Source organism: Bubalus bubalis, chromosome 2 (assembly GCF_019923935.1).
Source record: "Bubalus bubalis isolate 160015118507 breed Murrah chromosome 2, NDDB_SH_1, whole genome shotgun sequence".
Taxonomy (NCBI): Eukaryota; Metazoa; Chordata; class Mammalia; order Artiodactyla; family Bovidae; genus Bubalus; species Bubalus bubalis.
The window spans coordinates 174,458,096-174,483,501 of NC_059158.1; the positions used below are offsets into that span (position 1 = coordinate 174,458,096).

Genomic DNA, 25,406 nt, shown 5'->3' on the forward strand with positions numbered 1-25,406 from the left:
CAAAAGTGAGGGTGAGGTGGACAGAAGGACTGGACTCAGAGGAGACCAGAGAATGGCATCTTCTGGGTGCACCTTCTGTGCCAGGCATCTGCTTTATATCTTCTCATGTCAGCTCTGAAAGGCGGGTTTAATTCTTTTCCTATTTGTAGACAAGGGAACCGAGGCTTAGGAGGTTTAGACTCGCTGGACATCACACGGCTAGCAAATGAGGAGTCTGAACAGAACACATCTCAGCATCCTCTGTGGCCCTGGTGGATCCTCTGGGAGGGCACCGGTTTCAGCAGTTCAGGGAGGCATCAGCAAGAGTCGTGCTGATGCTGTGTGGGAAGAAGAGGAGCTGATAGGGAGAGTGGGGTGGTGTGCAGGCTCTGGAGCCCACAGCGTGTGTTTGAATCCTGCTCTGTGACCCGGGGTCTGTGACTTTGCTCCCTGAACCACAGTGTCCACAAGCGTAAAATGACACTTCTCAGGAGTGAGAGAGTTGATGACACGGACGTCAGGCCGCATGTACGGGGCAAATCCCTGGAGCAGAGGCCTTGCTTTCTGCTCTGGTCTCTCACTACACAGACACTTGGAGTCAATCTTCTGAGCAGCCAGTGCAGGCCTGGTACAGAGTCAGTGTCCACGAATGCTTGGTGAGTGAGTGAGGAGATCAAGGGTGGAGCAAGGGGCCAGACCCAGCCAGGCAGTTGCTGGACTGAAGTGTGGTGGTGGCGGCGGCGGCGGCGAGGCGGGCGGGAGGGTCAGGGGGATCAGGGAGAGTGCCTTAAAGGAACCTGCACACCTGGACCACTGTGGTCTCCTGTCCTTCAGAACAGGAGTCCTCTGAACTGTGGGGTTCTGGAGTCTACACCATGAGTAATAATCACAGTGCCATTAACATGGCTTTACCTATAGCTGAGGGCCAGCAAGTGTTCTGAGTGTTTTACACATATTCCCTCATTTAGGCCTCAGGACAATCCCATGAAATAGGTACTGTTATTATTATCTTCATTTTACAGATGAAGACATTAAAGCACAGAGAGGTTAAGTGACTTGCTGATGATCACACAGCTAGGAAGTGTTGAAGGTCAGATTCAAACCCAAACAGTCTAGCTTCTAGACCACACTTTTAACCACTACACTGTATAGCTTCTCTGGGGTCAAGCTGCAAGAGTCTGGCCTTGGGATGAAACCAAAGACTTCATAGTGAAAGTCACTCAGTCGTGTCCGACTCTTTGCGACCCTATGAACTCCAGCATGCCAGGACTCCCTATCCATCACCAACTCCCGGAGTCCACCCAAACCCATGTCCATTGGGTTGATGATGCCATCCAACCATCTCATCCTCTGTTGTCCCCTTCTCCTCCTGCCCTCAATCTTTCCCAGCATCAGAGTCTTTTCAAATGAGTCAGCTCTTTGCATCAGGTGGCCAAAGTATTGGAGTTTCAGCTTCATCATCAGTCCTTCCAATGAACACCCAGGACTGATCTCCTTTAGGATGAACTGGTTGGATCTCCTTGCTGTCCAAGGGACTCTCAAGAGTCTTCTCCAACACCACAATTCAAAAGCATCAATTCTTTGGTGCTCAGCTTTCTTCACAGTCCAACTCTCACATCCATACATGACCACTGGAAAAACCATAGCCTTGACTAGACGGACCTTTGTTGACAAAGTAATGGCTCTGCTTTTTAATATGCTGTTTAGATTGGTCATAACTTTCCTTCCAAGGAGTAAGCGTCTTTTAATTTCATGGCTGCATTCACCACCTGCAGTGATTTTGGAGCCCAGAAAAATAAAGTCAGCCACTGTTTCCACTGTCTCCCCATCTATTTGCCATGAAGTGATGGGACCAGATGCCATGATCTTAGTTTTCTGAATGTTGAGCTTTAAGCCAACTTTTTCACTCTCCTCTTTCACTTTCATCAAGAGGCTCTTTAGTTCCTCTTCACTTTCTGCCATAAGGGTGGTGTCATCTGCATATCTGAGGTTATTGATATTTCTCCCGGCAATCTTGATTCCAGCTTGTGCTTAGTAACAGTAGTAGTCCCATTTTACAGATGAGGAAACTGAGGCTCAAGGAAATTACTTTCCCAGATCCCACAGCTTGTTAAGTGACAGCTAGGACTCCATCCAGAGCCTGCGCTGATAACTCCTAGACTCTGTTCTCAGCCCCCTCCTGGGCAGATGTTGACTCCTGATTGTTTCATCAACTTTCTGATCTGTGCTACCCCACTTCCATAGTCATAGTCACTCCTGAGATCCTCTACACCTCCTTAACTAATTAATTCTCACTGCTTAAGTGCCAGCTTCATTAATGTTCTTTCTTCCGTGAGTTTTTGACTTAATAATATGGTATTGTTCATTGTACTTAATGGGGGGAATCTGATTAATCACCTTTATATTTATCCAAATGTCCATTTGTCTATAGCAGCCATGTCCTGGGAGAGCCTGGTTTATGGTGGGTTTTCCCTGTCTGGGTTGTCTTCCCCCACTCCCCAGATTCTCTCTGGAGGGCATCCTCCTCCCAGGCCTTCACTCCCCACTCCAGAGCCTGCTGAGGAATGGCACTGGGGATGTGCTGACAGTTTGGACATGGGAATGGGGCAGAGGTAGAGGGGGCATCTCCAGGAAGGTGGGAGCCCTAGGAGGGAGTCTCCGAGCATGGAGAGGGATTCTGGCTCCTGCCTTCAGCCATCCGAAGAAGGCCTTGATGTCTCCATTAGATTGCCCATCTCCAGCCCCCTTCCCCAGTCAGGGAGCCCCGTGCTTGAGGCATCCATCCATGGATTCTACCTCTGTCCATGGAATCCTCCAGGCAAGAATACTAGAGTGGGTTGCCATTCTCTTTTCCAGGGGGTCTTCCCAATCCAGGGATCAAACCCAAGTCTCTAGCATTGCAGGCAGATTCTTTACCATCTGAGCCACCAGGGAAGCCCTGGCTAACCCTACTCAAACCTTCCCTGGCTCCTGGGGCCAGTGGGATAAAGCTCTAGGTCTGAGGCCCAGCTGCAGCCATCCATACCCTGCCACCCTCACTTCATCCATGCAGAGCTGCTCCAGGACCCCAAGTGGACCACACCCTTCCACATCTGGGGTGACTAACTCGTCCCAGTTTGCCTGAGACTTTGGGGTTTATCCCCTCAAGTGCTGGACCTGGAGAAACTCCACAGCCCCAGGCCAATCGGGGTGGTTGATCACCCCACCCACACCTCGGGGGTTTGCCCATGCTCATTCATCCCCTGGTAATTTCTTCTCTATTTTGTTTTTTTATAAAAGCATTGCTCATCAATGTAGCAACCTTACAGAAATCTCTCTAGTGGACTCTCAAAGACCCCCCTCCAGTTCCAGTCTCCAAAGTTAACAGTTTGATGATTCTTTTCCTTTCTTCTGCACGAAATTTGGATCCTGCTGGGAATTCCCTGGTGGTTCAGTGGTTAGGCCTCTGCGTTTCCACTGCAGGGGGCACAGGTTTGATCCTTGGTCAGGAACTAAGATCTCTCATGCCTCTCGGCACAGCCAAAAGAAAGAGAAAAAGGGTCATACTTCTCAGGTGGTCCTGCAGCCTTTCATACCACACAGCTTGACCCTCTTTCCACACCCTATTGTAATGTCTGTGTTGGTTTCATCTTAGGGAGATGTCATAATTTACTGTGTGTCCTTTTGAGGGACATCTGGAGGATTTGCGGTTGTTTTTTTTTTTTAAGTCCAAGGCCTTTTTTTTTTTTTTAGTTTATTATGTATTTTATTTTTGGCTGTGCTGGGTCTTTGTTGCTGTGCGAAGGCTTTCTCTGGTTGTGGCGAGCTGCTGCTGCTGCTAAGTCGCTTCAGTCGTGTCCGACTCTGTGTGACCCCATAGACGGAAGCTCACCAGGCTCCCCCGTCCCTGGGATTCTCCAGGCAAGAACACTGGAGTGGGTTGCATTTCCTTCTCCAATGCATGAAAGTGAAAAGTGAAAGTCAAGTCGCTCAGTTGTGTCCGACTCTTAGCGACCCCATGGACTGCAGCCCAGCAGGCTCCTCCATCCATGGGATTTTCCAGGCAAGAGTACTGGAGTGGGGTGCGAGCTAGGACTACTCTAAGTTGTGGTGCATGGACTTGTGGGTTCTTCCCGAACCAGGAATCAAACCAGCAACCACTGGACCACCAGGGAAGTGCAAGGCCAAGTTTAAGTATCACCTCCTCTGTAAACCCTTCTTTAACCCTCCAGGTGGTCTCAAGTTTCTTTCTTATTACTGTCATTATTTTAATAATAATAGTTAGCATTTATGGAGTGCTGATTATGCAGCACTTGACATACATTATCTCATTTCATTTTCACAAGTCCAAGAAGTGCAGAGACCTTGATCCCCATTTTACAGATGGGGAGACTCAGGCTTACATGGCAGATAAATCCAAGCAGTGTGACTCCAGAGCATGCCGTGAACTGCCTTGCATGGTTTTCCCAAGGGTACACTGGAGTGGTGGTGCCGGGCCCGGGCCAGGCCAGAGGCCCCCTGCTGCCCTCCTTCCCAGCTGTGCACCAAGCAGGTCAAAGCCCAGAGGTGCTGTTGCTGCAAGGCCAAAGCTGGTAGCCTGCGGTGTCTAATTCACTCTTGCCAAGACCCACAAATTAGGGGTGGGGAGGGCAGGCTCTTGGGCTTTTCTGGGCCTGTAAGAAGGGTATGCCCACAAGCAGAAAGCAGAGTGCCAGGATTGGAGATTGGAGGTTGGAGGAGTGGGGCCAGGCCTGGACTTGGGAATGAATTTACAGATGTGTGTGCATGCTAAGTCGCTTCAGTCATGTCCGACTCTTTTCGACCCTTTGGACTATAGTCTGCCAGTCTCTACTGTCCTGGGATTCTGCAGGCAAGAATACTGGAGTTGGTTGCCATGCTCTCCTCCAGGGGAGCTTCCCCATCCAGGGGTTGAACCCACATCTCTTACATCTTTTGCATTGGCAGGCGGGTTCTTTACCACTGGGAATCTAGAATACCCCTTGATTTTCTCAATACTGCTGTCAAGTAGGCACCTTGTGCCCATTCTACAGAGGAGAAGACTGAGTCACTGGTCTGAAGGTCCTTCTCTGCACTGTCCACACCACCTCCCACTCTGGTGCCTGCGAGTTTGGACCAGATGGTCAATGAGGAGTTAGGCGTCCCATGAGATAGAGGGACCCTTTGATTTTAGACTGACCTTGGTATCACCCTGGGCTGCTAGGCCCAAGGGTTATGCAAATTAATGTAGATGTATGCTAATAAGGCCTCTTCAAGGCCTGTTGTTCTTATGGAGCTGCCGGCTCAGAGGTATAGGGGGATAGATCTGCCCAAAAGGGCCTGAGGAGCCCCCCAACTGGGGATAGGTCAGCAGTCACTGGGATGAAGGGATGGGGTTGCCATGGAGACAGAGGCCAAGCCCCAGCCACTGCCTCAGGATAGTCCAGGACTGGCCAGATCAGCCCACTGAGACAGTCCAGGGCCTCTCTAACAGCTCTAAGTGTGGTCTCCAAGGGCTAATTATGTGGAAGGTAGTGACCAGCTGCTCCCTGGCTCCTCCAGGCCCGGATGAGGGAGGGGGCTGGGCCACAGCGGGTGGGTATGAGGACAGACAGATGGCAGTCTGGGGGCTTGGAGGCTGGGGAGCTGTCCTGAGGAAGAGGGTGCAGCACTGGGGCGGGGAAGGTTACCCCTTGAGAGCAGAAGGCGCGGGGTTGTAGGGGTGAGTATCCCAGTCTCCAAGAACCATGTGGTGGGATTCTGTAAGGGCTCCACCCCAGCAGACATTTGCGGAATCAGCTCTTCTGTGTGACCCTGGGTAAGCCCCTTGGCTTCCCTGAGCCTCAGTTTCCTCATCTATCAGTAGAGGTCAGATTAAGAGATGTGACCTGGGACTTCCCAACTGGTTCAGTGGTTAGGACTCCGCACTGGCCTGCAAGCCATTTGGCACAGCCAAAAAAAAATAGTGATGTGACTCGAGTATGAGGGGCAGTATACAGTAGGTACTCAATAAGTGGCTGTACAATTCTAAGACCCATTGGGAAAGGTTAGTTTAGGTGGGGGCTTTCTTTGTATTTTGTTTTGTTTTTTTGTCCTCGCTGCCCAGCTTGTGGGATCTTAGTTCCCTAGTCAGGGATTGAACCTGGGCCCTCGGCTGTGAAAGCGCAGAGTCCTAACCCCTGGACCACCAGTGAATAGTTTTCTTGTGGGAAACAGCTTCTTCTCTTGCCCCCTCTGGCTTCCCTTGCTCCCTGGCCTGGGCCAGGTGTTCTGGTATCTGTCCTGAGGAGGGGAAGGTTTCTCATCCAGGGAGGAAAGGAACTGGGCCCTGTGGACTCAACACTGAGCTGTCAGCACTAAGCCCACAAAAGACACTCGAGAACTGTTGGCAGAATGAATGAATGAGCAGATGTGAAGTGCTCAGAACAGTGCCTGGCTCTAGTTGGAGGTTAATAGACATCAGATATTACTTCTCTGCCCATGGGAGGCTGGGCTGCGGGGCTCACCAGAGCAGAGCAGATTCTGTCCTCACTTCTGCTCTGTCCCTTCATATCACCTTGGCTGTCTGGAGAGATGTCTGGCAGGTAGGAAGAGCAGGGGAGATAGAGATAAGAACTCAGATCTTAGCTCTGCCACATCCTGCCTGAGACACTTGCAGAGACTCAAGAAGACCGCTCTGAGCCTGCTGTGTAAGAGGGGAACATTCATATCAAGGTGGCCACACTAGGGCTCTGGGGAGAGGGCTGCTGGCACCTGGAGAAGGGGTGGTGATGGGTCTGAGTATAGTCAGGCAAGGGGAGGCAGGGCTGTGATGACCCAGGCAGAACCTAGAGAGACAGGTTGTACCAGGGACTGGCAAAACCAGAGGTCCCAGGATCCCAAGGCCAGTCCCCCTGCAGGCAGGTAGGCTTCAGCAACAGCAGGCCTAGATAGTAACCTGGAGCTGGAGTGGCCCCCATAGTGCAGAAGAGAACACTGAGGCTCAGAGGAGTTTTGCCCTTGGTCCCAAAGCACGTTCCCATCACAGGAGATCTCAGATCCTGAGCCACCCAGGTGCTCTCCACATAGTCTTGTGATGAATCAACATCTTACATTTTCTCTTAACTTTTAAAAAAAATGTAGCTTTGTTGTAAAACATCTCAGAAATCCAAAAGTGTTGTGTATTTAAAAGTAAAAGTCTCCCGTTTCCCGCTCCCTAGGGAGAACTTCTCATAACCATTTGTTGTATGTTTCCCTGGCTCTCGATTCGGCATTTACAGCCACACACATCTTGTATCTGTCTTCTTTTTTTTTTTAAACATAAATGGAATCATATTGTTCTGCAGCTCTTTTTTTTTTTTTCTTTTCACTTAACAGTGATAGCCTTGGACATTTTCCAGGAGGATCCAGGCTGGGCCAGAGAGAGGCAGAAGGGCTGCAAGAGCCCTGGCAAAGAAAGGGAGAGAGAGAGTGTGTGTGGCGGGTAGGAGGAATTCCCCACAAGTCACTACACACAGTGGGTGGGAAACCAGGCAAAGCAGCCTCCATCCTCGGCTCCCAGAGGACTGTGGCATCTGGTCTCTAGGCTTGACTTCTCTGCGGTCAAAGCCACGCTAGCTTGCTTATCACCATATACCCCGCATTGTGCCTGGCACATAGTAGGTGCTCAAGAAATGCTTGTCGGATGAATTGAGTCCCTTTTAGGCCCATCTTCCCTGACCTTGCCAGAGACTACCTAGTCTCCGTTGACTGTACTCTTTTTAATCTCTTGCTGGGTGTTTATTTTGACTCATGCTCAAATGGCTATGGATGCCAGATGGACCCTAGAGAGGGGGTCCATCCCTGAGCTCTGAGACAGAGCTCAGAGAAAGAGAGAAGACCCTCCCCTTAGACAAGTCACTGCCCTTCTCTGCTGTCAGTCTGCTCCCCTCTCTAATGAGGGCTTGGACCAGCGGGTCTCCAGGGGTCCTTCCAGCTCTGCCATCTGTGGCTTCAGCCCCACTACCTCATTTCACGGATGAGGAGCTGAGTCGACTTTAATTTTGTCAGCTGCCTCAGAAATCCATTGGGAAAAGGGGGGCTTGAGTTTGGGGATGCATCTCAGGCTGCTGCCATGTCCTAAGCACCAACTGTGTGCCAGGCACCCGCTCTAGAGCTTCACATGCACTGTCCGGAACCCTCAGGGCATTTTCCCAGTAGGCAAACAGCCTGGCTCAGAAAGGGGGAGTAACTTGCCCAAGGCCACACAGCGAGTCAGGGACTGATCTGGGAGTGGAGCTCTGATCTGCCTAGAGCCCCCAGTGGTGAGCTCCTCCCGCCTCAGCATTTCTGTGAACTAAAGCCAGTAAAGGAAAAAAATTAATAATGTGAAGTCAGTAAAGGAGACCAGGTTGAACCAAACTGTTCTCCAGAAACTTCAGGGTCCCCTGCCTCATTGTTTCCCCAGACAATCTGACTTCTGTATCTAAGTCCCCTGGTGACATGGCTAGAATTTGGGGCAAAAAGTGATTGACTTGAAGAACTGGCTGGCAAGGGCTTGGGCACATGAGGCTTCTGATGGGGTTCTGTGGCCCCAGGCTTAGCCCTCTCCCCCAGCTAGTTTCCTGGGGCTGGGGTGGGCCCATCTGCATTATTCATTCTTCACCCCTCAACCCCCAGCCCCCCACCTGGTGTTGGGCTCCTGGGGTTGGCGTCTAGACAGACAAGAGCATCCTACTGAGAACAGAGGCAGCCCTGACTCGGGTCTGAAGGTTCCCATGGCAACTGCATCCCCTTCAGCTGGCAGCTACCCGATAAATAAATAATCAGGGATGGGGGTGGGGAGCTCAAGGCCGGGGGAGGGGCAGCAGGGGAGCCTGGTGGAGGCTTCACTCTGGAAAGAGGTGTGGGTTAGGCTTGAAGTGGCCTGGGGGCTGGTATTGCAATCAGCCAGGTGAGAGGGTAGAGGGAGGAATATGGCCAGATGTGAGAGATTCAGAAGATCAGAGAGCCGGGACTTGATGACAGGCTGGGCATGCAGGTGAGCAAGAGACTAGGACCTAAAGCTTAACTTCCTAGCTCATGCAGCTGGACACCTCATGGGGCCCACATCCCAGGCAATGGACCAGGTTTGGGGGTATTAAGTTCATAATGAACCATCCAATGGGTACTTGGTTATAAAGGGGCTGGAGGCTTAAAGGACTGAAGCTGGCAGGAGGTCGGGGCACGCATTTGCTGGGACACATGGAGTATGAAGAGAGGATGGGCTGCACCGCAGTCAGGCCTGAGAAGTGGAGGATATGTGTGCCAGGCATGGCTCTCGCCGCTGGAAATGCAGCAGTGAACATCCCCACTCTCGTGGAATTTGCTGTCTAATGCAGGAGACGGTAAATAAGGAGTAAGTAGTATGTTAGTCGGTGAAAAGTACCACGGAAAAATAATTAAGTGGTGAAGGGTGGGAGGAGCCGGGAGTTCTGCAACAGAATATAATTTTACATGGTGCTGACTCTCCTCAAGATGAGATGAGGGAGGTTCTGTGAAACATACCCATTTTGTTGGTGAGGAAACTGAGGTACAGGGAGATTCAGTGACTTGCCCAGAGTTGTAGAAAAACCAGTGGCACCAGGGTTCTAACCCAGCTCTGCTCCTAATTTCCCAGACCAAGTTGTTATAGCAGGTGGGTGGGGGAGTGAGTGGAAGGAAGGATGTGAAGACCTTTAATCAACTTTGGATGTGAGAACCTTGGGATAGATAAGGCATTAACTGGAGAGGAAAAGGGGTTGTTGTTTTTTTTTAATAGAAGAGTCTTGAGCATGTTTAGGAGCCAGAGGGAAGGATCCCGGGCAGGGGAAGAAGTTGAGTTTACAAGAGAAGAGATTGTGGATGACATGGGCTCCTGAGAAGGTAGAGAACACAGTTCGGAGTGCAGGAGGAGGCATTGGCCTTGGGTGGGAGGAGGGATGGAGCCTCAAGTGTAGGAGATGGGGGTGAAGGAGACCAGGTCTTCACCCAGAGCAGGGGTGAAGGACACCCAGTAGGTGGAGGACGGCGAGAAGACCTGAATATCATCAGGGAGAGTGATTTCCCGGGGAGCCTCTTGGATTTGATCATTCCAGATCTCCAGGGGCCCCAGTCTGCCCCGGGGAGTGACTCTGCAGCAATGCTTGGCTGCTTTTCAAGAACTAAGAAAACTATTAATTGGGTTTATCCAGGAGTGGGCTTTCCCTGACATTCGTGATGAAAAGGCAGAGGAGTGTGCGAGTCTGGGTTGCAGGTGAAGCTGATGGTGAAGTGAGGGGTCCCGTGATCCCAGCAGGCTGACTTGGGATGTGAAGTGGGGAATGGAAGCAAGGAGAGGGCTGGGGAGCTGGCACCCTGGGCTGGGCTCGTCATCATGAAGGCTATTGGAAAGAAGCTGGGGTGGTCCAAGAGGGGCTCAGGAATCGCTGACTTTGGAAAGCGTGGCAGTTACAGATGGTGACCCAGCCCAAGAGGTCGCTGTGGACAAGGAAGAATGGAAGCCTGGGTCGTGGGAGAGGACTTAAGAGGCTGAGAGATTGGGGTACTGGAGGGGGTGCCTCCACCCGATGTTAGAATCAACCAGGGTGATGCAGGGATCGAGGAATCATCTTCAAGGAACGGACCTGACCTGGAGTGGATGATGAAGCCAGCTATGGATGAGGGTGGGACAGCCACAGGGCTCCCACCTTTGTGCCCGAGGAACAGGAGATGAGAGAAGAGAAACAGAGTCACTGAAAAGACTCCAGAGAAGCAGGGTCCTTGGGTGCAATGTGTAGCAGGTGGGGGACCCCTTAGAAAAGGCACTGAGGCCAGAGAGACACTCGCTGGTGTGGAAGGGCTCGTGAAAGGGGGCCGGGGAGGGGGGGTGGTCTGGGTCAGGAAGCGGCACAGAGGGGCATTCAGATCAAGGGCAGAGAGGACTGACCGACGGGCAGAAAAGTGGGACTTACTCTGTGGGTGTTGACAGATCCAGAGAGGGCTGTGGGGCTGAGGGGTCTGGATTTCTTCTGTCCTTCTGGGACTAGTTACCACTCATCCTGCTTGTCTGGGGTCCTGAGTGACCTGTGAGTTGGCTGGCCCCGAGGCCATAGAGATTACCCCAGGCTCTCTGGGCTGCATGGACGACAGAGTGACTCAAGCATATTTTGTGCTTTAGAAAAAGCACTCCACAGAGGTGGTCGGCAGCCTCCCTCTGCCAGGAAATCTGGCAGGAGCTGCAGCACTTGCCCACAGAAGCCTCGTGCCAGCTCATGGAGGAGAGAGACCCAAGAAGCCCGCTTGCTCCGGCCTGTAGGCTGACCAGGTCAAAATTTCCCCAAAGTCCTTCTTTCCCTCTCACTGTATGTGCACTTGAACTTTTTGCAAAGGGATAGGTTGCTGTTGTCCCCACACAAGTCCTCTGATCAAAGGAAAAAGGACACTCCAAGGCCAGTTATGATTTACACCCACTGCAGTCTTCAGACTAGTGTTTCTAAGCTGGTGGAACCAGATAGGGGAGATACTCCTCCTGTTTTTTGTTCTTATCTTTACTTGTTAATTAGCTGCATATCAGTGCTGGGGAAGCAGGAGTTCTGGAGTAATAACAGCTTTAGAATTGGGATTATATATAAGCTATGGAATCTCAGTTAAAATATTTATTTATTTACGTTGATCTCTGCACTCACCTTCAGCAGAAGAGGCAGTATCGTTCAGGCCTGGGTTATCACGCTGATCACAATGGTTTGTAACTGTCCAGTTTTCTATCCATCTCCCCGCCTAGGCTCTGAGTTCCCAAAGGGCAGGGACTGCAACATATTCACTTCAGCATCCCAGCATCAGCACAGGGCCTGACACAGACTAAACGTTCTGTGAATAAATAAATGATGGACCCTGGATGGATGAGGGCATGTCAGATGTCGGAGGGATAAATAAAAGGATGTGGATGGGGTTTTGATGAATGAGTGGGTGAGTGTTGGATGGGAGGCTGCAAGGATGGCTCAGAGTGACAAGAACAGCTAGTGTTCCATATTCAGTGGAAAGAGAGGTCCCTCTGGGCCAGGCAGGAAGTCTTGCTAGGGAAGGAGAAAATTGTGCTATATTTTGAAAAATGAGGAGGACTTGGGTATAGGAAAAGGGAAATGATAGTGGAACCTCAACTGTTATTTCAGCTGCTTGGGGGAAGAAACTGACCCAGAATAAAGAATTGAGCCAAATCCTAGCAGCCTTCAAAGCCCAACTAAGAAGCTTTGACTGTTAGGTCTTCTATTAATTAACTACCTTATATTAAGTCTAATAGTTTATGTGATGTCTCCATATCCTCACAACTTCCTAGGGGAATTCCTGTCTTCCCCATTTATAATTAAAGAAATAGTCTCAGAGAGGGGAATTAACTTGTCCTGAGTCACACAGCAAGCTGCAGTTTGAACCCAAGTTGACTGCTGCTCACTCCATCAGTGAGGGCCCTGAGAACACAAGGGTTTTGAGCAAGGGCCAGGGTGGGGGTGGGGGTGATGTCAGGTTTAGGCAGTTGTGTCCAGGCAGGGTGTCTCCCCAGCTACACTGTAAGCCTGGGCAACTCTGTCGCAACCTCATTTCCAGGATCCCATGCCAGCTGAGTCTAGAGCACCCATCCGGACCTCAAACCACCAGGGCTCCCCAGGGCCTCACAGAGTCAAGGTAGAAAGGAGAACAGACTTGGGGCAGGAGCTTTGGGTTCAGGCCATTGAATTCAAGACCAGAAGGGCCCTTAGATTATTTAGTCTGGCAGCGTCTGTGTAAAGAGGAGCCCAAGACCCACAGAGAAGGTAGCTTGCCCAAGTAAACCAGGAGTCAGTGTTAGAACCTCAACCAGAAACCACATGTCTAAACTCCCAAGCCAGTGCCAACCGGGAAAGGTGGCGTGTTGGTGCCAAAATGGGACAGAAGGCAGAGAAAGGCAGGGTGTCTGCCTGGCTCTGCCACCAACCTGCTGTGTGACCTTGGGCAAGTCACTTCCTCTCTCTGGGCCTCATCGTTGCTTTCCTCTGAGCTAATGATCTCAGCGGTGCCTTTCTGCCAAGAAGTATCCAATGAGAGATGAACTTGGAAAGCTCTTTGCAACCTGCAGAGCCCTGGGAGGGGAGTCACCAGCAAGAGGCAGGCTGGTGCCAGGTCAGTGGATGCCAGGGTTGGGCCTCTGCCCAAGCTTTACCATCTGTGTGGTACCATCACCTTCACCCCCTCCTGCCTCCTGGCCAGGAAAAAGCCTTCTGGGACCTTATTTTATTAGGATCATCTCTCCCTACCTAGACAGACTCTCTTCTCTCTCCTTCTATGTAGGCAGGATTCTTGGGTATAAGTGACAGAAATCAGTACAAGGAGGGAGAATTCGCTTAGTCGTGGCTGGATCCTCAGACCCAAAACAAGGTCTCCCAGACCCTCCCCTTGCGTGTTCACTCTTCTTTCCTCACTCTCTGCCCCTTAGCTCTGGCTTCCTCCTCAAGCAGGCTGTCCCCTGCGTGGTGGCAAAGACAGTCCCCAGGAGCTCTCAGCTGACACTATACCCATCCAGGTATCTTGGCGGACAGGCAGCATCTCTGTCCTGATCCCCCAGCAAATATCCAGGCAACTCTCAGGGGCAGAGCGCAGAGAGAGTGCCCATCCATGAGCAGATCACTGTGTGCTGCTTATTTACTTCGACTTGGGTCCTGAGCCCACCACAGAAATCAGTACACATGGACTGAGGGTCTGGGAGGCAGTTTCCAAAACAAAGAGATACATTCTGTCAACAGAAGAAGGGATATGGGACGATCAATAAGCATTGGTATCCTTGGGACCTTTGTTTCTAAGTGTATCAGCTGAAAGGTTGAATCAGGGGCTACTGGAAAGGGACTGTTGATCGAGTCCTATATCAGTTACCTCCTGCTGCATAACAAATCCCTCCAAAATGTAGTGGTGCAAACACAACCATTTTAGGGAGTTCCCTGGCAGTCCAGTGGTTAGGACTCAGGGCTTTGACTGCCATGGGCCCAGGTTCAACCCCTGATTCGGGGAACTAAGATCACACAAGCTGCATGATGTGGCTGAAAATTTAAAAACAGTAATAAAAACAAAAAATAAAACAACCGCTTGATTTAGCTCACGATTCTGTGAGTCAGCTGGAGCTTCTTTGGTCCAGGGACATGTCTTTGGTCTGTTGGTGGGTTGGCTAGCATCTGAGTGATCTAGGATGGCCTCACTCGTGTGCATTGGTGTGGCTGTCGGCTGGGGTGCCTTGGTTCTTTTCCCCATACCCTCTTGTCCTCCTGAAAGTGAGCTTGAGATCTTTCAAAAGTTGTTTTCTGTGTTATCAGTGTAAAAAGTGGGCAAGCTCCAATGCACCAGCGTTCTTCAAGCTTTTTCACCTGCTTCCTCTTGGCTCACATCTCATTGAATGAAGCAAGTCATGTGACCGAACACAAGCATCAGTATGGGAAGGCACTGCCAAGGAGCACAAAGTTAGTGTGGAAGCAGGAGGAGAAAAAGGAAGGCAAATCCCTTTCTCTGCAGCCCATGGATCCCCTGGGCCAGGACAACCTCCAGAGAGGGGTCCTTAAAAGAGGAAATTCAGTCCTACCGGCTTCCCTGGGTCCTCCAGAGCCATGGCTCATCCCTAGACCAGTGCTAGGGGTAGCCAGTCTGAATCCTGATTCCACTGAGACCCACCCCCCTGGGAAGCTGCAGGTGCCAGGCGGGGAGGCTTCTTGGCAGGGAGGACGGTGTTCTGAACCCTGGCTCCCGTCTCCCATTAGCCCACCCCAAAGTGATCACCAGGGCTCCATCCCTCTCTCATCCTCACCAATTCGTCCTCACCTCCCAGTATCCCCTTGGGTACTCCAGGCTGGGGTGACCTTGAGACGTGTGTGCAGTCAGGTCATGGTGCCTCATCACCCTGGTAACTGGTGTCCCCTGCTCCACAAGGTTGAGGAGGAGTCCCCGTCTTCCTCCTTTAGGGAGTGACGTGGCCTCAGCCTGCTCTTTCCCACAGGTGGCTGCGCTGGAGCGGCAGATCTTTGACTTCCTGGGCTACCAGTGGGCTCCGATCCTAGCCAACTTCCTGCACATCATGGCAGTTATCCTGGGCATCTTTGGCACCGTGCAGTACCGCTCCCGGTACCTCATTCTGGTATGGCTCACTCAGCCCCTCCCCAAACCAACTCCCTCTTTCTCATCCCCATCCATTCCCACCTCATTCTCCAGCCAGAGCTGCCCCCCAACCCCGGGCACCTAGACCCCTGCCTGAGTCTTGGCTCCAGCCTGGCTGGTGATATCCAAATCCCAGTGCTTCTTTGCTCAGTGGAGACAAGATTAGTACTTTCCTAAAGAATTTTCTACGGAAAAGTCCAACTATTAACCAGATGCATCACTGAGCGAGTGCTTCCCATGTGCCAGAGCTCCCTGATAGCTCAGTTGGTAAAGAATCTGCCTGCAATGCAGGAGACCCCGGTTTGATTTCTGGGTTGGGAAGATCCCCTGGAGAAGGGATAGGCTACCCACTCCAGTATTGTGTCCTAGAGAATTCCGTGGACAGTCCATGGGGTCGCAAAGAGTCGGCCACGACTGAGTGGCTTTCACTTTCATACTTCACTTTCCCATGTGCCAGGCACATGCCAAGAGTTTCACTAGCTTTACTTACCTTTACGACAGCCCTGCGAGGTGTATCTTACTGTCTCCATTTTCCAGATGAGGAAATGAGGCTCAGAAAGGTGACGAGGACTCCTTGAGTCACACAGCTAATAAGTGGCAGGGTTACAGCATCGCTGCCAGAGCGAAGGCTTCTGCCGCATCCCCACGCGGCCCCAGTAGGTCCCTGTGAGGGATGCACTTGGTCTGGTCTGGTTTCTCAAGTTGCTTCAGGAAGGCTTGGCTCTTGTCCCTTGATGTTTATCAAGCATGTGGTCTAGAGAGACTCGTGTGATTCTGAGGCCAGTGCCTCCTGTGCCCAATCCCAGGAGTAAACTGTGTCCCTGGCTCCCTCCACCTACGTCCTCTTTCTAAGCCCTGGTCCTTGAAGATCAAACTCCTGTTTTCAGCTGGTCTCATCCTCGTCTGCTGCTCTTCCGCAGTGACCCATTCACACACCTCTTTTGAGGGAAAAGGCTCTTTGGTAGGTTTGCTTCATAAATGCCTGACGCCTCAAATACTGATGACATGTAATTTCATGCCCCTCCCACCCCCGAGCCCACTCACCCTCATTCTAGGCTGAGTTTCCCCACCTCCAACAGGCTCAGTTCCAGAAGCCAGGTGAACAGGGTCCTTCCAAAGCTCTCCCTCACCTAAGAGGACTCTTCTCTCCAGTCCTCAGGAATGCCCCAGGCACCTCTGTAAACAGCACTGTCTGCCAGGAGGCTGCCATTAGAATCACAGGCATAGGATTTGGGTGGAAATCATCCAGCTCCTTGGGCTTCCCAGGTGGCTCAGTGATCAAAAAACCCAACTGCTAATGCAGAATCTGTAAGAGATATGGGTTCGATCCCTGGGTTGGGAAAATCCCCTGGAGGAGGAAATGGCAACCCACTCCAGTACTCTTGAAAAATCCCATGGACAGAGAAGCCTGGCAGGCTACAGTCCATGGGGTCACAAAAGAGTCGGACACGACTTAGCAACTAAACAACAGCAACCGCGAGCTCCTCTCTAGTTCTTGGCCATGCGCAGGATGCCGTCTGGTGTCTCTGTTCTCTACAGAGTGGATAGGACTACCTACCAGAGGACTTGGGTTTGCATGACAGCCCTACCTCTTCCTAGCTGTGTGATCTTGGAAAACGTAAACCTCTTCTCTGAGCCTTAGCTTAGCTTTAAAGAGAAAGACGGCGCTTTCCCTGCAGGGCTCTCGTAAGGGAGCCTGGTTGTAAGATGATTTATACACTGAGAAGTGCTCTCTGAGTGAGGCACTGTCATAATTTCCCTGCAGAGGTCTCTTTAGTCCATTGACCCGCCCCCTCCCCACTCCCCCAGGCCCTGCCCTGACCCCCCCCTCTGCTTTCCCCAGTATGCAGCCTGGCTGGTGCTCTGGGTTGGCTGGAATGCTTTTATCATCTGCTTCTATTTGGAGGTTGGACAGCTGTCCCAGGTAAGCCTCGGGCCTGGCATTGTCAGAGGGCAAAGCCTGGCATCCCCTGCCCCGAGGGCTCCTGTGGTGTGGGTCTGGGGTGTCATCTCCTAAAGAGAACACTCTCTACACATTGGAGTAATCTGTGCTCCCCCTCCACCCCCACATTTTCATTTCTGGCCTCCTCTGTACTTCTCAAAAACAAATGATGAAGCTGAAGGGCAGTCTGAATGAAGATGGGTTGGGGTTCCAGTTGATCACAGTCTCAGAAGAAACCATCAATATGTCATGACCCAGAAGACTTCTCTTAGGCTTCACACATGTTCAGTGCAAAAGAAGTGAAAATGCAACATGCTTTGTATGGCTTAGACCGTGAAGATTTGAGCCCAATTCTGATCAATATTTTTCAGATGAGAAAGAGACTAGGTAGTAGAGTCTGTTCTGGGAAAACTGAACAGACCATGTCACATGGAGAACTGTTGAAGAAAGTGGGAGTATTTAACTTGGAGAAGAACAAATCCAGAGGGCACAACTCCTAGTTTTAGATAGAAAGGAGGCGAAATACATGAATGAGAGCACTTGGCTTCGTACTTTGCTAGATTTAAATCCCAGCTCAAACATTTCCTAGCTGTGTGACCTTGGGCAGGTGGCTTACCCTCTCTGAGCATCAGTTTCCTCATCTAGTAAGTGCAGTTAATAGAAACTCCAATTTCATGTGGTTGCGGAGGGAGATCGCACATCTCAGTGCTTGGCACCCAGTCGGTATGCAGTGAATATTTGTTAATGGACCATATGAGTGAATGGATTGGGAAACACAGATGCATACGTGGGTGAGAACTGATTAGTCAGCCCCTTCTCCATTTCAAGAGGAAACCAAGGACTAAAGAGAGGAGAGGTTTGCCCAGGGTCACACACAGGGAGCAGTGGAGAGGTTGAATGAGCTGTGAAGGTCTGTATTGGAGATTTCACTAACAGCTGGCAAAGGGGAACCGGTCACCATTAATATCCTTTCCCGCCCTGAAATTCTGAGGTTCCTGTGGGGCTGTAGCAGCCCGGCATGATCATCTAGCGCCACCTACTGGCCACACGTAGACTTGCAGATACGGACCATACCTTTCACAAATCAAGCCAGGAAGGGAAGCTGTTATAACCCAGGTGTGAAGTAGACATTTATATAAGGTCTCCTGGAACCTGGGAAGGATCTTCACCCTCCCCCCAGCTCAGTATCCTAGGCCCCTCTGCCCCTAGGACCGGGACTTCATCATGACCTTCAACACATCCCTGCACCGCTCCTGGTGGATGGAGAACGGGCCAGGCTGCCTGGTGACACCTGTCCTGAACTCCCGCCTGGCCCTGGAGGACCACCATGTCATCTCAGTCACCGGCTGCCTGCTCGACTACCCCTACATTGAAGCACTTAGCAGTGCCCTGCAGATCTTCTTGGCTGTGAGTTTCTGTCCCCCTGCCCATCCCAGCCCTGCCCTTGGCACTAACACACACAGTTACATAACCCTCTTTCCTCTTAACAAGCCAGTAAGATATCGCCCAGGTCCAACTGGAGAAACAAAGAGGTAAAATAATCACTTGTTCAAAGTCACACCCAGAACGGAGAACAGAACCAAGTGTATTAAGTTTAAGGCACAGTCATTAAACTTGGGAAGTTGTTATGGGTTTGCCTTCCTCTCAGCACATTTGGCCCCTCCAGCCAGGGTGGGCAGGGCCAGGCAGGGGGTGAAGAAAGAGCTTCCCACTCCTCCCTCTCTTTCTGATGCGCTGTGTCCTCCCCCAGCTGTTCGGCTTCGTGTTCGCCTGCTACGTGAGCAAAGTATTCCTGGAAGAGGAGGACAGCTGTGAGTCCGGAACCCCTAGGGAAGTCGGGAACCCCATGTCGTCAGCACCCTGGACAGGGGCCCGAGCGGGAGGGAGCCCTGGGTCAGTTAAGGGGTCCCTGAGACTAGGCTGGGTGGGGACCTGCATAGCCGGCCCATTCTGGATAAGGACCAGATGTCCAGGTGCCCAAGCCAAGGCACTGCCCCACTACCTGCCCCTTAGGCCCCATCCTGTCCCCTCGGAGGGGTCCACAGCCTCACTCCAGTCAAGCACCACCCATTCCCAGTTCGTCCCACTACAGCCCCTCGGAAGGTCTTGCCTCCCTGCTCGCTCCCTCACTCCCACCCCACAGCCTTCTGCCTTAAACAACAGCCCTCCGCATCTACGCTCCAGCTCTCTATCTCAGGCCTTGGCCCATCCCTCGGGATGTTACAGCAAAGCTCAACCCCGCAGGCCCTGTACCCGATGTGGTCTCAGATTCCTCCCTTTCAAGACCCAGCCTCCCATCACCTCGCCTATCCACAGGATCATCTCTCTAACCACGTGCCATCTCCCCTTCCGCAGTCGATTTCATCGGCGGTTTTGACTCCTACGGATACCAGGCGCCCCAGAAGACGTCGCATTTACAACTGCAGCCTCTGTACACGTGGGTCATGGCGCGGAGCCGTGTCGGGTGGAGGGACCCCGGCATTAGTGTAGGAGAAAGAAGGGAGGGGGGAGCGGAGAGGGCAGGCGGATCTCTCCGCCTCCCTATTCAGTGGTCCGCTTCCCTAATTGGTTTTTGTTTCTTGCAGGTCTGGGTAGCGTTTGCCCCACGCCCACCGCCGCGGCTAGACTGACCGCCGCTGCCGCGAGCTCTGGCCAAAATGGCAGGCGCGCCCCCTGGCGGCTCCCTGACTGACTGCAGCCTGAGCCGGCTGGATCTGGGTCTGAAGCGGACTTAGACTTGGCCCTTAGCAGCCTGGACTTGAGGGGTGGGGCGGGGAGCAGGGTGTGGCGGGGAGAATCGCGGGGTTTGTATTTTTTTTTTTTTTTTAATCTCAGCCTTGACGTGTGCGGGAGACCCCCCCGCCCTTCTCCAGCCTCCCCTTTCTCCCTTCTTCCCCCAGCATCCTGTCCCCTGTCCAGAGGGAAAGGGCAGGAGAGACACACACACCCCATCTCCCCACATTTATTCACCAGCCCTGGGGAAAGTTCCCCCGAACCATGAAGAGGAGGAGTCCTGGGTTCTAATCGCAGCTCCATCACTAACTCTGTGTGACATCTGGCAAAGCCCTTGTCTTCTCTGGGCCTTAGCTTCTCACCTCAAATAATTAAAATAATCCCTTAGTAAATGGAGCTCTTCCTAGCCTTTTCATTTGACTCTCAATTCTCTGGACTATACTGGGGTTTTGCTATAATCCCCATTTTGCAGATATGGAAACTGAGTCCCAGAGATGTAAAGTGATTTGCTTGAGGTCACACAGCTGGGCTTTTGGTGGAGGCAGGCCTTGAATACAGTATATCATCTGTAGTTTCAGGCTCTAAAACCCAGTGTCCAGTTTCTGAATTCCATTTCCAAGCCCCCTTCCAACTTGGACACTCTAGAACCCATATGGCATACACCACTCTCACATACCACCGCCACCACTTGCCAACGCCTCTCTTAAAGCAATATACCCGTTCTCTTGTTGAGCACGGGATGGACAGATCCCAGAGCCCTGAATTCTGCCTGACCTACACGGAAGCCTTCTTAGACTCGGCCTCTGCCCACCCTTGGCAAAGCTTTCGAGCTTTCTCTAGCAAAGGGGGGACACAACCCCATTGCCCCACTCCCTCCCAGGTCCCTGAGGCTGCTGCACCCATGACCCCTCACCCCCTCAGCAACTTTGCCAACCTCTAAGGACACCATCCACTTCATCTGATGAAAAGACCAGTGGTTCCAGCATGGAAAAGGGCTCATCTGTGCTGCCTGGCCACCAGTGTTGAAAGATCACCAGCGTTCATGATCGTTTTGGTGTCCAGAAGCAACTTCTAACAACCCCAGAAGTTGTTCCGGAGAGGCAGAGTGGGGGAGGGATGCCACTGGGGAGAGGGGTCTGGAGGGCCAGCACTCTTCCTTAAGAGCAAGTCGACGTAAGGGCTCAGTCTCCTCACCTCCCTCCTCAGACACCTCTGAGGACCCTGCATCCCGTGTGCTGGCTGGTGAATCCGAGGGCAGGAGGATTGGGCCTCAGCTTCCAGTTTGTGAAACAGGAGTGGCCCTGGCTTAGGGAGGGTGGGAGGCCCGGGGGAACCAGGTGGAAGTATGGATGGTCGTACACCTGAGCCCCTCCATGGTGACCATTCCTCACTCTCCACATGCTGATCTGCCATCCCCTCCTGTCTAAGGCCAAAATATCCTGAACTCGGACCCCACCCCAACATCTAGTGTGCAGGTCTATGCTGAAGAGCCAACCCTGGGCATTTCTCTGGTCACTGCGGGACCTGAGATCAGCCCTGACCAGCTACAGGTGCAGCTCAAGAGTGTGATGGTTCCCTCCAGCCTGGCTGCTGCTCTGCCCCTGGGCCAACTCCTGCCTCCAGCCCTCTCCTCCCACCCCCAGCCAGCTGTCATCTCACCCCGAACCCCTTTTCTACTCAGCAGGTTTAGCCACTGGTGCTTTGAAGCCTTTTGTTTTTATAAGATGGTTTTTTTTTCCCAAGGAGACCAGGTTTTCGTCTCACTGGGAACTTGCAAGGCAGGGAGTGTTGCCCTGGTTTCTGTGCAGGTGGGTTGATTAAAGACTGTGTTTTCTCTCTTCCTGTCCTGCCCGTGAGTTAGCAGGGTCTTCTAAGGGAAAAGTCTCTGTATGAAGGGTGGGCAGAGGTTGGGAACCTATGTCATTGTCATGATCAAACATTCCTGGGACACTGGCCTGTGCCTCTGGCTGGCTGTGTGGCTTTGGACAAATGATCCTCCCTGTCTTGCTTCACAATCCCTTGGAGAGCTTTCTATTTTTCTGATTAAGTGCATTTTAAGATTATGCTTTCAAATATCATTGGCATCTTGGCTCTGCCCTCTTCTGATGATTCAGTTCCTGACTTGGAATAAACTGGCAGACAGTGCTTTAGACAGATTCCTGCCTCCCAACTGGGACATCCTGGCTCTTTTACTGACCACACCACGAGAATCAGTCTTTTGAATCTTAAACATTTATTTTTGTGTGTAAATAAGTAATATGTATATATGACGCAGAATTCAGAAAGTTTCAGGGGGCTATGTACTCTTCACCTATTTTTCATATCTTTCCAAAGATAGTCAATTTTTTTAAATTATATAAAATTTTCCCCCCTTTTCACACAAATGGTAAAATATGTTACTTACTCTTCAACTCTACTTTTTTCAACCTAACTCTTGGAAATCTCCCAATAACACATGTGGAGCTGTCTCCCATTCTTCCACAGTGATTTGGTAGAACTGAGATTTTCAAGATCTCCAGGTGACCTTGCAGTAAGGGCCAAGAACCAGAGGTTCCACATAAGCATGACAGGTCCATCCACTATGCCAACCTCTGTGGACCACTCCTGGTTGTGGAGTCAGAGGGAAGTAAATCAAGGAGTTTATGGTCTAGTGGGGAGCCCGTGGAGTGGTCAGGTGGAAGGGTGGATGCTGAGAGCAGGTGGTCAATGCTAAGGACAGTTTAGCATGAAAGGTAGTTGTTAATAGGAACTAACAGCATGAGCAAAGGTAGGGAAGGAGGAAAGCCCGTGGTGTCTAGGGTAAGAATGGCCAGAGACGAGCTAGCTGGAGGAAGGTTCAGTGGGGAATGTATTAGATTTCTTGCCATCATAAATTATCACAACTTTAGTCTCTTAAAGAAATACACATTTGTTATCTTAAAGTTCAGTAGAAGTCCATCATGGGTCTCACTGGGGTAAAATTAAGATGTCTAGAGGATTGCACTTTTGGTGGCTCTAGGGGAGAATACATCTCCTTGGTCTTTTCTAACTTCTAGAGGCTCCCTGCATTTCTTAGCTCTTGGCCTCCCTCTTCAAAGCCAGTGACATCACAGCTCTCTGATCCTTTTTCCCATTATCACATCTCTCTAACCACAGCCAGGAAAGGTTCTCCACTTAGAAGGATCTGTGTCCAGGATAGTTTCCTCCTCTCAGAGTCTTTAATCCCATCTACAAAGTCCCTTTTGCCATCTATCACATTCACAGTTTCCAGAAATTAGAATGGGAACATCTTTGCCAGAGCGGGAGGTCATTATTCTACCTTCCACAGGGAAGGAGTCCTGTCCTGCAGCCCTGAATGTCAAACCAGAATGCATCAGAATGTCAAACCCAGGGAGGTGGGGTGGGGGGGTAGGTGTGTGGGGGTAGCTATTGAAGGACTTTCAGCAGAAGCTACTCAGAATTGTCCTCTAGCGAGAACTGGCAGGGCTGGAACAGTGGGTTGGAGGAGGGAAGCAGGAAGCAGTGTTTTGTCTGGAAGAGGTTTAGGGTTTCCCTCTTCTCTGTGTAAACATGTGTTCTTGGAGGTGTGAGTGTGACCAGGAGCTCTATGTGTATAAACTTGGGATGGCCCCTGCAGTAGAGTCACGATCAGCATGAACTGCAGGACTCAGGCATCCCTTGGTCCCCGTTCATCACTCTAGAAACTAGTTAAGCTGGCCTTCCCACAAAGCCCAGCACAGGGACTTCCCTGGTGGTCCAGTGGTTAAGAATCCACCTGCCAATGCAGGAGACACAGGTTCGATCCATGGTCAGGGAAGATGCCACATCCTGCAGGGCAACTAAGCCCGTATGCCACGATTACTGAAGCCCGTGCTCTGCAACAAGAGCCAGGGTAATGAGACGCCCACGTGCAGCAACGAAGACCAAGTGCAGCTTCTGCTACCCTGGGGCCATTTCCTGGCAACCTCTGCACGTTCGAATAATCCAGCTAGGATGGATCTTCCAATGACTATTGAGTCATAAAGCTGCCCAAGCCATTCTTTGAAGCACTAAAATACGAATTCCCCAAGGTGCATTTGACAAACACAAGAGTCTCCTGGGATTTGTAGACAGACTAGTGTTTGCTTGAATAAGTTAGGATTGGGTCTTCCTGTTTCTAAACAGAGGGAGTGCCTGACACCAGACCTCGTTGCCTTGTAAGGTTCATTACTCCACAGGCTACTGGCGCTTGACAGGCCAAGCTTCTCACGTTTACAGAGCATGAGAATGCCTTAAAAATCCAAATTCCTAAGCCTGACCTGAGCCACACTGAACCCAACATCTGGGCAGCAGCAGGAACCTATGTTTTTCCCAAATGCCCAGAGTGATCCAGGTTTGGGAAATTCTAGAACCAGGTAAAGAGGCCTCCAAACATTTTTGAAACTTTCCCTCCTCCAGGGTCATGGAAGTGAAGTGAAGTCGCTCAGTTGTGTCCGACTCTTTGCGACCCCATGGACTGTAGCCTACCAGGCTGCTCAGTCCATAGGATTTTCCAGGCAAGAGTCCTGGAGTGGGTTGCTTTCCTTCAGGGGATCTTCCCGACCCAGGGATCAAACCCGGGTCTCCTGCATTGTAGGCAGACACTTTATCGTCTGAGCTACCAGGGTCATGGAAGGCCTACCCAAATTATGCCTGCCATCCCCCGCAGAACTCTAGAGGCTCTCTAAAGTTTAAATTTCATTTGTTAATACTTGTTACAGTCTTAAATTTTTTAAAAAATGGGTTAATCGTGTCAAAAGGTAGGATCAACTCTTGAACTTTAACACTGACAACTTCACCACTGGGTTAGTTTGAGCAAAGACAGATCTGAGTTTGCCCACCACCACCTGAGCTGGGGACCACACCGTGCCCCGAGTCTCAGACTCAGCGATTCCCCTGATACCAGTCTGATGAGGTCCAGGCCGACGAGGTGCAGAGAGAGCCCTGTGTTGGCCTTCCAATACTGAAGTTTGAGATTCCCCTCTGCCCTCTCCTCACCCTGGGACCTGGGGCCACTCCTTCCCACCTCTGGCCTTGGCGACTTCTTCATGACATGAGAGGACTGGACTTGGCAGAATATTCCTGGGTTTCTTTACTGCTGACGTTCTGGGATGGGGCTTCTCCACCCTACCTGTACTTGGGGTGTGTTTTTAAAATACAGATTTCTGGGCTCCACTCATGTACCAGATTCCAATTCACTGGGACCGGAGCATCTGAATTCATTCTTCAAATATTGATTAAGAATTTACTGTGTACCAGGCACTGGGGATACGAAGTGAACAAAGCAGGACATAATCACTGCTCTCCTGGGGGGAATCTATGGGAGGATACACACAAAGGCAGAGCAGTAAATTATATGGTTTGTCAGATAATTGTCGTGGAGCAAAAGAGGGTAGGGCAGGGAAGGCAGGAGAGGGATCGATTCTGATTTAAATTGGACATCAAGTCCATAAGAAAGGTTTCTTCCCCCTGGCCATGCACCGTATGGCATGTGGGATCTTGGTTCCCCAAGTGACCAGGGATCAAACCCACACTCCTTGCATTGGGAGTGCAGAGTCTTAACCACTGGACCGTCAGGGAAGTCCCTGAGAAATTGTTTTGATAAAATACCTGAAGAAGTTAGAAGACAAAGGGAATAGCAAGTGCAAAGGCCCTGAGG

General features: G+C 51.3%; 1 protein-coding gene across 8 annotated transcripts in view; it reads left to right on the forward strand.

Moving 5' to 3' along the window:
• NKAIN1 (sodium/potassium transporting ATPase interacting 1) overlaps positions 1–22,308 on the forward strand; it is a 47,264-nt gene extending 24,956 nt beyond the window's left edge. The window contains exons 1-7 of one of the 8 annotated variants that reach the window (XM_044937998.2): positions 8,879–8,953; positions 14,918–15,055; positions 16,919–16,999; positions 18,227–18,424; positions 18,768–18,828; positions 19,373–19,503; positions 19,603–22,308. In XM_044937998.2, coding sequence (XP_044793933.1) covers positions 8,948–8,953; positions 14,918–15,055; positions 16,919–16,999; positions 18,227–18,424; positions 18,768–18,828; positions 19,373–19,503; positions 19,603–19,647 — 660 coding nt within the window. In that variant the 5' untranslated portion in view covers positions 8,879–8,947 and the 3' untranslated portion in view covers positions 19,648–22,308. Of the gene's footprint in view, positions 1–8,878; positions 8,954–8,982; positions 9,311–9,436; positions 9,817–14,403; positions 14,614–14,917; positions 15,056–16,918; positions 17,000–18,210; positions 18,425–18,767; positions 18,829–19,372; positions 19,504–19,602 lie in introns of those variants that run through there. The other 7 variants (XM_044938001.2, XM_044937996.2, XM_044937999.2 and 4 more) reach the window with 7 other exon arrangements.
• The last annotated feature ends 3,098 nt before the right edge of the window (positions 22,309–25,406 follow it).